The 11,538-nt window shown below is 31.9% G+C and overlaps 2 protein-coding genes across 2 annotated transcripts; one reads left to right on the top strand and one right to left on the bottom strand.

The window, feature by feature from the left end:
• Window positions 1–548: 548 nt before the first annotated feature.
• On the top strand, window positions 549–1,065 carry LOC104885458 (uncharacterized). The gene is made up of 2 exons (XM_057392076.1): window positions 549–816; window positions 860–1,065. The coding sequence occupies exons 1-2, from the start codon at window positions 549–551 to the stop codon at window positions 1,063–1,065; spliced, it is 474 nt and encodes a 157-aa protein (XP_057248059.1).
• Window positions 1,066–7,900: 6,835 nt separating this feature from the next.
• On the bottom strand, window positions 7,901–11,001 carry LOC104894523 (germin-like protein). The gene is made up of 2 exons (XM_010680780.2): window positions 10,816–11,001; window positions 7,901–8,726 (listed from the first exon to the last, which is right to left on the bottom strand). The coding sequence occupies exons 1-2, from the start codon at window positions 10,937–10,939 to the stop codon at window positions 8,176–8,178; spliced, it is 675 nt and encodes a 224-aa protein (XP_010679082.1). The 5' UTR covers window positions 10,940–11,001; the 3' UTR covers window positions 7,901–8,175.
• Between the last annotated feature and the right edge of the window lie 537 nt (window positions 11,002–11,538).

Consider the following 11,538-nt stretch of genomic DNA (forward strand, 5'->3'; position numbering starts at 1 on the left):
TTGTATCGTAATTTTTAATTATGAATATGTATGTGTCTTAACTTTTGATTATGAATGTATCATTATCACTATCATTATCGTTATAATTATTTATTACCATATCATCATCGTTTTCATTATTATTATTATTATTATTATTATCATTATTATTATTATTATTATTATTATATTATTATTATTATTATTATTATTAGTAGTAGTAGTAGTAGTAGTACTACTACTACTACTAGTAGTTGTATACTAGTATTAGTAGTATTATTGTTATTATTATTATTGCATTGAATTGTCTAATCACTCACAAATAGTACTGCATTGAATTGTCAACTCACCTGACGTTGAATAGTATGATGCATAGTGCTGCATTGAATTGTCTGCTCCTACATTGCATTGATATGTCTAATCTGTAAATGAATTACTGTTATGTACATATGATGGATTTTTCCAATATAATAGAGCATAACTTCAACAATAAAATCACAACTCCATTCACTTTTCCTCTCAATTTTTTATTTTCTAGAAAGCACCTCTTCAATCGACATATCTCCAAAATGAACTATGATTCAAGTTCTTCTAGTTCAGGTTCTGAGTTTTTTAATTACATGGTTCAAGATTACATAGAATGGAGTCAATCCGTTGATGCTGAGCAACAAAATGAAGAAGAAATTGTACCCCGCACTAGAAATTTTGTGCGTAGGGAACGTGAGGAAGCTCATGAAAGATTGTTTCATGATTATTTCAGCAACGAACCTCTATACCCCGAAAAATTTTTCGTCGTAGTTTTGTATGCATGGCATGTTTTCCTTCGTATTGTCGAAGGTGTAACAATTCAAGATGCTAAATTCTTTGTGCAAAAAACCAGATGCTACTGGAAGGATGGGTGCATCTAAACTACAAAAATGCACAGCGGCTATCAGGATGTTGGCATATGGTTCATCATCTGATGCTGTTGACGAGTACCTGAAAATTGCTTCAAGTACCAGAGAATGCCTTCTTCATTTTGTCGAAGCGGTTGTTGCTAGATTTGGAGATGAATACTTGAGGAAGGCAAATGCAAATGACATTTAACATCTCCTACATGAAGGGGAGCGTCGTGGCTTCCCAGGCATGATGGGAAGCATCGATTGCATGCACTGGAACTGGAAGAATTGTCCTCGGGGCTGGAAAGGAATGTTTCAAGGAAGAAGCCAAAACAGCAACCATAATCTTAGAAGCGGTTGCTTCAAGTGACTTATGGATATGGCATGTTTTTTTGGCACCCGGGTTCATGCAATGATATAAACGTATTGCAGAGGTCTCCCGTCTTTGATGATGTCCTTCAAGGAAGAGCCCCAGAGGTCAATTTCTCGGTGAACGGGCAACTTATAACATGGGTTACTATCTTATGATGGCATCTACCCGAGATGGTCAACATTCATCCCCGCAATAAAGCTCCCCCAAACCCCCAAACAAAGACTATTCACACAACATCAAGAAGCTGTTAGAAAAGATGTAGAGCGTGCATTTGGAGTATTGCAAGCTAGATTTGCAATTATTTCGTAAACCCGCTCTCGCGTGGATAAAGACATATTGTGGAAAATAATCATGGCATGTATCAGCATGTGCACAATGTGATTGTCAAAGATGAGCACGATACTTATGAAAATTACCGAGATCCAAACAAATATGATCAGCTTCAAACTCAAAATAATGAGGGGTCATCTAACCAAGTCGGAGAAGACTCATTCGTTGTGCACAACAGAAGACTCGATGCGCGAAATTTAGGTGCATACATGGAGAGAAGATCTGAGATGCGAGATGCGGAAACTCACATCTCACTAAAAAATAACTTGGTTGAACACATATGGCGTAAGTTTGGGCCTAATCGTCAAGTTGATTAACTATAACTTTATTTAATTAATTATGGTTTAAGTTAATTTCAACTTTCATGTATTTGTGTGTGTTAAATTATCTATCTTAGCTTTATGTATCAATCTATCATGTATTTATGTTTTAAATTATCTATGTTTATGTATCAGATTTCATGTATGTGGTTTTTTTAATTATCTATTTATGTAATGTGTTCGTTTTTTAAATTATAATGTCAAGTTAACGTAATTTAATTTAAAGTAAGCTAATTAACACATATTTACTATAATCTCAAGTTAACGCTAATTTAATTTAACGTAAGCTAATTAGCTTGTAACGTAATTTAATTTATCGTAATTAATTTAACGTAAGCTAATTAGCTCGTAATTAATTAACGTAGTCTAATAAGCTTTTATTAATTTAAATCATCTATTTCATATAAAAAAAACTAAACATTGAATATGGTGAGGTTTGGTAAAAGTAGGAGAGAGAGTATATGGTGGGGTTTGGTAAAAGTAAGAAAGAGAAATAGAAAAACCAAGTAAGACCAACCAAGCTATTGTGACAAAAAAAAGATGAGTTGGTTGGAGTTTTAGGGATGTGAGGTGTAAGAAGAAGGAGGGAAGGAGAGAGAAAGAAAAAAGCTCCAAGACCAACCAAGACCAACCAAGCCATTGGTGATGCTCTAAGTAAGGTAACAAAATAAAGAACCAATTTAATTTCAGAATACATATAGAAAGAAAAGAAAGCAAACAAAATAAAATACCTGACACCAATGGGATGAAATTAGACGAAGAGACAGTAATTCGTAAAAATTCTCCTAAATACTTCAAATAAAATAAAGCCCATCTTTCTTTCCTCTTCCTCCCAGTTTTTTTTATCATCGTCATCATCTCCTCTCTAACACCCAATTTTCAACAAAGATCTCTCCTTTTCACTCATCTTTTCCCTTTTCAAACCCTAACCCACCTTCCACTTTTTTTCACTACATTTTTTGCGCACTTCAAAGTTGTCAACTTTCATTTTCTTCGATTTTAATTCTAATGGGATGAACTAAAAGAAAAATTTAGAAGAAAAATAAGAACAGATGATTTTCTAAGTCATACAAACTCTTCTCACCATACATTCATATTTATCCTGTCTGAAGGAATGGAAGGGATATATGTTTTGCATTAAATTTTTTTAGTAAATTGCAAAATATATCTAATAATTAGAGTGATTAGTTAACAAAACTCATAATCAGCTATAAGAAAATCTCAAGGAACCCTTGACCATATCTCTATATCAAATCAAATCAATAAACACACTAAGAGTCTAAGACCTCAAATATCTAGACCATATGTATGAGTTTGATGTCTTTGTAATTACCTCAAATTTCATCGCTAGTTTGATATGATATGATTAGAACTCAATAGTAAACAGTGTATCTTTAGTACTACACATTTCTGTAAAAACTAACACTTCATAGTAGTATAGGGGCACAACAGCTTTTCTGTAGAATGTTGTTCCCCATGAACAATTTCATCATGTTTTTTAAGCAAGACAGTCCACGTAAAAGAACATAACTAACTTACAAAAGGCTCACTGGTTATGTCTTTTATAGTTACATAACAAGTCAGTGCTCAAAAGAGCGAAAATAGCAATCTAATCACGGTATTATTAAACTATTGCTGCTTCTTTGATTACTTGGTCGATGGTCCTTCTTGTTTGTGCTCGTTGAAATTGCTATGAATATTTCAAATAATTCTAAAGTATTACTTTATCAGATGATGTCTTTTCTCTTTGACAAAAATGATCAACATAAAGCCATATATGAGCATATTTATGTCAATTTAGCCGACCACATTTACATTATGATAATATGATACACTTATTGAGTAATAAATAGCAAGTTTGAAAAATATTCGAAACTTAAAAACATACCTTGAATTGTTAAAGCGAATTGCAATCACTCAAAAGTTTCTCTCGCAAACTCCAATAACATCAAAACATAACAACAACAAATAAATAACAGAACATTAAAGTTTAATGACGTAATTGAAAGTTACCTTACTGAGATTAGAGTTTAGGATGTGATATTTAGGGATTGGAGAAAGGATAACTATGAAAACAACATTAGAACGTCAAAAACAGCCAAAAATATCATTTAATCTAACAAAAATTGCAAGAAATTTATGAATTACTCGGCGATTATCGAAGAAATGAGAGTTTAATGAATCAACAGAAAGCTTCATGTACAATTATCAACAAAACCTATGTTTATACTCCGACGACTACAGAACTTTAAGGGAAAAAAATTGATACTTGGGAGAGAAATTTAAGAAGAAGAAGAGAGATAAATTAAAATGATAAACTCAATTCTTTTTTTTTCAAGTTTGTAGAGAAGAAAATAAAATTACTTTAAATGTCAGATCTTTATAATCACTCAAATTTCAGGAAACCTAACCCACACAAAAAAATGAAGAGAAAGAAAATGAAAAGTAATGAAACCTTTGCATTATCATGTTAACAAAGAACCAACAAAAGCAACAAAGTATAAAATCATATTAAAATTGCCAACAAAAAGCTAATCTTACCTAGATCCGTGAAATCCATGAGAATAAAACGATTTTCGGGAATAGAATGAATTTCGCTACAAAAAAATCAAATGAAAATATTTCTTGATTCTTCAAGATTAATTTCCTTTATAATCTACCAGAATTTTAAAACAAAAAATGTAAACGAAGTAATATATTCTGCAACTACAAATAATGCAACTAATTAACTTGCATGTTTAACACCAGTTAGAACTCTAAAATCAGTAATCAAGAAAGAACCCTACAAAAATTAAGCTTAAATCATCAAGAAATTATAAACCCTGAAAAATACCTTCAATATATACAACTGGGTGCTAAGCTTTTTTCTGAATTTTAAGTAAATCAGATTTTGATGTCTTCTTTTGTTGAGCTTCCAAGTCCATCACTTGCATTTCTTCAACATCTACATCCACATCATCACCTTAACCTCGTCCATCTTCCTCTCTTTTCTCATTAATTTTCTCTAAGATCTAACAATATATATTTAAAAAAGAACTAAATGTAAGAGCATCTACAATGGGGTGGGTTGGTCTTACTTGGTCTTGGAGTTTTTTTTTTCTCTCTCCTCTTCTCCTTCTTACACCTCACATCCCACTAAAACTCCCACCAACTCATCTTTTTTTTGTCACAATGGTGTGGTTGGTTTTACTTGGTTTTTCTATTTCTCTCTCCTACTTTTACCAAACCCCACCATATACTCTCTCTCCTACTTTTACCAAACCCCATCATATACAATCTTTATTTTTTATATAAAATAGATGATTTAAATTAATAAAAGCTACTTTTTGTGCACGCCATCCCATACTCATATGGTCTGGATTTCCAGACGAACCAAGCCAAAGAGTCAAGTTCCACAACAATAAAACCAAGTAAAACTAGTTTTACTATTTGCTAGACCAAGCTAAACCCACCCCATTGTATGTAGATGCTCTAAGTGTCCTCTTAATCGTGCTTTTCGCTCATCACAACTCTTCCTCTCGTGACCACTTATCTGCCTCCCCCAACGCCGCCGTTGAAGAGGATAAGAGAAAATTCGAGGTGGAACATCAGCTGAAGCCACAATGGAGGTGGAGGTAGAGGTTCGACGTACTTCATCGAGAAGAAGCATTAGATCGACGACGAGTATCATGAAAGTCGAGCTGCGTCCGTCAGATGCGATTGGTAATTTTCGGAGTATCACAGAAAGAGCGAGTGATTGCAACTGATATTCTAAAATTCAAAACAATTTAATTCCAAAATTAGCCACATTCATCCAACACGAGCGATTTACTTTCACTTCCGGCCACAATTTTTCACACTTCAGATGTATGATTTAGTACCAATCACTTCTCTAATTGTTAATTATTCGAAATTATGGCCTCAAACTTAACCAGATTTGTGTTAAGTATGTTGCATTTCAAATTTGTTTTCTTCATTGTAGTAAAAGTGTGGCCCCCAGCAGCGAAGCAAATGGAAGAGATTCATAAGAAGTTGACAAATTTGAGTTATCCAAGTACTAATTGGTGAGAAAATGGAAGAGATTTAGAAGAAGTTTAGAATTTTAAGTTATCCAAGCACGAAAATGAAAGAGATATTAATGATATAAGTTTGTTAGAAATATAATGATAAAATGATAGAGATTTGGTTTAAAACGATGTAAAAGTTGATAAATATGAAATCATTTATCTTATGAATAATATTAGTTTGTGTAATAATGTTAACGAATATAAAGAGTTAAAAAATAATAATAAAATAGGAGAAGATATATAAGTTTCCTTAGAAATGACATAGTAGTCCATGTTAATGATATTGTTTCTCTTATACTCCTTCCGTTTCATTTTAATCTACACACTTACACTTTTCACGCATGCCAATGCAAAACTTTGAGGACATATATCTTTAGTTTTGTATTTGTAAAAATTAGAAAAAGTACATACTAAGACGAATCTAACAACATCCCACATGACTATGTTTTTATTCCCGTATAAATCACAAACGAGGGTCAAAGTGCAATTTGTGAATAGTGTAAAATGTCAAAGTGTAATAGTTAAAATGAAAAGGAAGGAGTGAATGATATCAATTATGTAATAACTACAAAGTATATAAAGAGTTGATAATGATAATTAAATAGCGGAAAATGATACAAATTTGCTGAATAATAATAATAAAGTGAATAATGAAAATATCAGTTTCTCCTATTAAATGATAATTAAATAGGAAAAATGATGCAAGCTAATTTGCTAAAAAATAACATAAAAGTGATTGATAATGATATCATTTCTTTTATAAATGATATCAGTTTATGTAATAATGATAAAGTATATAAAGGGTTGATAAATGATAATGAAATAGGGGAAAATTATATAATTTTGTTGAAAAATGAGATAAAAGTCAGATTAATTATATGAAACATACCAATGATGACATGAGTTTTATAAATGACATGCAACAGATTGAAAAGTGACATGAAATAACTTTAAAATTATATGAGGTAAACTAATAATGACATGAAAGAGTTTCATAATGACATAAAGAATTATATTAGATCTTACATATAAAATGTTTCTACAAAATAAGTTATGGTGTCAGGTATAACATGTTGCACCAAGACGCACTCCTAAAAAAAGATTTTAAAATAAGTTAAATAATGAATAAAACTAATTAATATTTTTAATGAACTTTATTAAATTAATATTGGAAGAAAAAGAGTTTTCATAAATGGGCTTTTGTGAAACTATTTTTAAAAGAGTTGCGAAAGTGGTTTAGTAAAACTATGTAAAACAATTTTTCGAAAGAGGACTTAGAATATGGGTTATCACATGAATGGACTTGAATTTCTATATTTTAGGATCATTCTTTATTATTTCTTGTTCGATTCGGATCAATTAGATGGGAGTAGTAGTCAACATTGAGTATTAAAATAGGGAGATAGATTTATGTGTCTATGAATTGGTAGAATTAATGTAACATGGAAAAGTTTATGAAAGGCACTACTTCGCTCATCTCTATTATATAAGTCAAGGGAGGAAGTGTGGTGTCTTCTTTTGAAGTGACTAAAATACCCTTAATGATCTAATTAATGGAATGAAAAAAATTACAAAAGCAAATCATTTGAAAATCATCATTCCAACTTGCCATTTAAAACAAGTTTATAATGGTATATGCATCAAATACTTCAATCAAAAATTAAATGGACAAAATATTTATACCTTATAAAAAAGATGGCATACATAACGCACACATGAAAAGCCTGAACATTCACTACCTTTGATACTCTTTAATCCAGTTAAACCAACTCACTATTTTTGTTCTTTCTATTCAATATTCATTCACAAAAAATTAATGTTAACAATCAATCACAACCTTTTTATTTTTTTTACATTATTAGCGAATTAATATATCTAAATTCATCTAACTGTTGAATTTTTCACATTTAAGTTTAATCATAAATAAAGTATGAATGGAGTATTTAATAAAATAACAAATTTTAAAATTAACGCACGCATCGCGTGCATATGAAGGCTAGTAAGTATATATTGCAAGCAATTATGTGGCACTTGCCATAACAAATCCATCATTGTAATTCTTAGAAGCAAAGAGGATATTCCATCATTGTTGGAAACTTTAGCTCACAATTTATTTATTCAAACCACTAGGATATATAGTTTAATCATCTACCCAGATAGGGGCAGACACCAAATTTATAGTTTAGATAATCAGATACTCTAGGGACAATGAAAGTTTTCATATTCTCCAAACTCCTGGAGTTAGGGGCTCATTCAAAGGTGCGAGACTGAAGGTTCCTCACAATTCTAGGATCGAGTTGGAAGGCCCTAGTTAAAACATCAATGGAGATAGGCGGCTTAGCGCCAAACACGGCAGCAGCAGTGGTGACAACGCCAGGGTTTTGGCTGCTAAATGCAGAAAGGGCTACACCGGGAGTATTACCAATATTGGTCTCAAAATGAATGAGTCCTTGAGGAAATACGAAAACATCTCCTTTTTTAAGCACCTTGGCGAATAGCTTGTTTTCGCCGTTTTGGAGGTTGGAGGTTACGAAACCAGCGTAGAAGGTACCTTCAATAATGGTGATGACCTCGGTTGCACGAGGATGATGGTGGGGAGTATTTACGCCGTATGGTGCGACGTCAATTCTAGCCAATGATATACCTAAGGTATTGAGCCCTGGAAGGTTTGCTGCAGTCACTCGTGTAACTGCCGAACCTACCTGGTTGCGTGTATTTCCGGGCTTGTCTAGCCCCTCGAAAACGAAATCCTCCACTTCGACAGCCATTGGATCCTTACAGAACAATCCATTTACGAATACTGATTCAACAAAGAAAGATATGTATTATCATTCAGTTGACAATATGTTATTTCAACTACGTATCATGATAACAAAGAGTATGATAATTACAGATTCTCTAGTACTTATATGGTTCGCTATTGTGATGGTTAGCTATTATTTCCAATTTCCATTATGCGTCACACCCAGTCACCCACATGGCCACATATATACTCCTTCAGTCCCCAATTTTAAAACTATTCCCATGTATATGTTGCACATAAATATAGCTTATAACGTTGTTGTAACTTCTCATGGTGTTTCAATCTCAGCTAAATCGCATCGACCAAAAAATATAAACTTGAGGGGAAATGTTGAGAGGAATAAAGACAAGCAATTTTTTTTTTTTTTTTTTTGGGAATTCAAAATTTGTATTGACTATCAAAAAACATTTGGTAAGGGTAACAACCAAGCTACAATATAATGTAAACTGTTTTTTTTTCCTGAGAAAACTATTATACCAATATACCATTATTAACCCGTTTTGACTTTTTTTTTTTATGATCTTCTATTATTATTCTTGTACAGCGTAACATTACTAATTAAATTTAGGAAACGTTTTTGTTAAGTAAACTCGTTTGAGGCTTTGACGCTAACCAAGTTTTTAGACAGAAAATTGCAAGAAAATACAAAATTAATTAAATTAATCCTACAATTGCACAAAAAGAACAATTCAAATGGCCATGTACTATATTATTGCACGGTTTTTTTTTTCTAATTTTGTATTTTAATCAGATTATCTAATAGGTGCATTATAGATTAGCCTCAAAATTTTGTCATTGAGTCATTAGAGGGGAGAGAGTGAGTTGACTGAGGCTGATTGCTGGAAAAAGATAGCCAAGGAAAACTTTTGGCTGGAGCTGCTTCGTTATTTCTTAAAAAAGTCAGTTTGTCCTACTATATCTTGTTCTTAACACAACGAGAAAAGAGTTTGGTAGACGATTTTTTTTTTACAAATTTTATAATTACTGTCACACTATAGAAGAAATAATCATATACAATCATTTGATATGATTAATTATTATTTCATTGTTTAACATCTATAAATATACTAGAAGACAGGGATAAAATTCAAGGATCAATAATAGCAAATAAAATTGTGATCTTGTCCATTTATTTTCTTACATTTTAGATATCTAGATCTTCATTTATAATAGACAAAATATAAATTGATTCCCAATACCCCTTTTTCTTTTCTTATATATTCATGTAAGCAAAGGCGGATCTCGTAAGGGGCCTGGATGGCCCATGCCCTCCAAAATAAAATAGAGTTCCGATTTTGGACTTTTCCACCAAGTTTTTGTAACAACATAAGTTAATGCCCGCATAAATAATAAGTGGTGGAGGGAGTGGCTCAATGATAAGTGGATCGTGCTGGTTTGAATCTGTGTGGTGTAAGGAAACTGTGTTCGAATCTTCCTTCTTGCCTTTTCTTTTCTTAATATGCTCATTACTTTGTTATTTCTTCTTAACCTCTCTTCTTTCAGCTTTTCTTTTTCCTTCTTTAAGTTAATCTTGCTTATATCTTTTGGATTCATTAGGTTTATCTTTAGAGGACAAGGAACTTTAGTTTTTTTTATAAAGAAAATCCAACTTTAATCATTATTTAGTTCCAAAATCCATTCTTAAGTCCTCACAATTATAAAAACACAATATTTTTGAAACTTCTTCTAGTTCATAATACTTGTTATAATTCTCCCACTTTCTTTCTATTTTTTAAAAAGCTCCTCACTTTTTTTTATATATAGCAAGTATTATGAAACAGATCAAGTAGTATTGCGATAAATTATTGATGATTCAGTGTAATAGACGTATGGTAGACTACTGATTAGTTTATGTGATTTAGTAATTATCTGTTACACTAATAAAGGCCCCCCAAACCAAAATTTTTGGATCCGCCCCTGCATATAAGCTTGCAATCCGAACTTTCAGAATAGGAATATTGAACCATCCATTTCCGAGTCATACAATTTAGAAAATTTGTAATCAAAAATAAGTTCAATACTGTATAAACTTAAAGCTTAGCTTTGCGTAATGAAAGTCTAGTAGAATCAGATATAAATATTTTACCTCCATCAGAAGGGTTATTTACCCCTACACAGAAATCTTGCAGCTGAGTTGGATCAGTACCATAAGCAACATAAAAAGCCACGGTTAGAAGACCGGCGTAAGCGAGGATGTTACTAGGTGGCATCCCTCTCTATTAAGATTAAGCTTTGTTATTAATTAAGACCGATGTAAGTGAAGACGTTACTGATAATTTTTTTGGCATGTATATAACAACTATCATTCCTTTTATAATGGATATAATCAACTACTCGAACGTGTATTTGCTCATAAGATTTACTATCCCCGATTGTTTACGCATAATAGATCGATCCTCAAAAACACGATAAGTTTTTCTATGTGGGTGGTTGATCACCAAGTTCACTTGCCCATATATTTTATTTTATTTTGGGTGCAGTCGACATTACTTCCACTAGCCATTAGCATCATATTGCCAATTCCCTGTCATAAAATAGTTACCACAAAAAACTGTTTTCCCAATATTTTAAGCAAAGTTTGATGTACTTAGTTAGAAGAAATTGACCTTTTAATCTTGAGCTAATAAACACAAATCGTCCTAATTACGGAACAAATATACGAATTTTTTTTTTTAAAATAATTTTTTCCAAAGGAAAAGTTCATAAAATAAGTTTCGGATTGGATCATCAAATATTTCAAATATCAAGTCTTAAAAATGGATATTTTTGAATATTTCGGATCGTATATCCGAAAAAATTTCAACGTTCG

Source organism: Beta vulgaris, chromosome 1 (genome assembly GCF_026745355.1).
Source record: "Beta vulgaris subsp. vulgaris cultivar EL10 chromosome 1, EL10.2, whole genome shotgun sequence".
Taxonomy (NCBI): Eukaryota; Viridiplantae; Streptophyta; class Magnoliopsida; order Caryophyllales; family Amaranthaceae; genus Beta; species Beta vulgaris.

Bases quoted from the DNA above. Each gene is read 5' to 3' on its own strand.
- LOC104885458 (XM_057392076.1), top strand. From the start codon at position 549: ATGAACTATGATTCAAGTTCTTCTAGTTCAGGTTCTGAGTTTTTTAAT. The intron at 817-859 runs GTGTAACAATTC...GCAAAAAACCAG, and splicing joins TTTCCTTCGTATTGTCGAAG to ATGCTACTGGAAGGATGGGT.
- LOC104894523 (XM_010680780.2), bottom strand. From the start codon at position 10,939: ATGCCACCTAGTAACATCCTCGCTTACGCCGGTCTTCTAACCGTGGCT. The intron at 8,727-10,815 runs GTAAAATATTTA...TTGTTGAATCAG, and splicing joins AAATAACCCTTCTGATGGAG to TATTCGTAAATGGATTGTTC.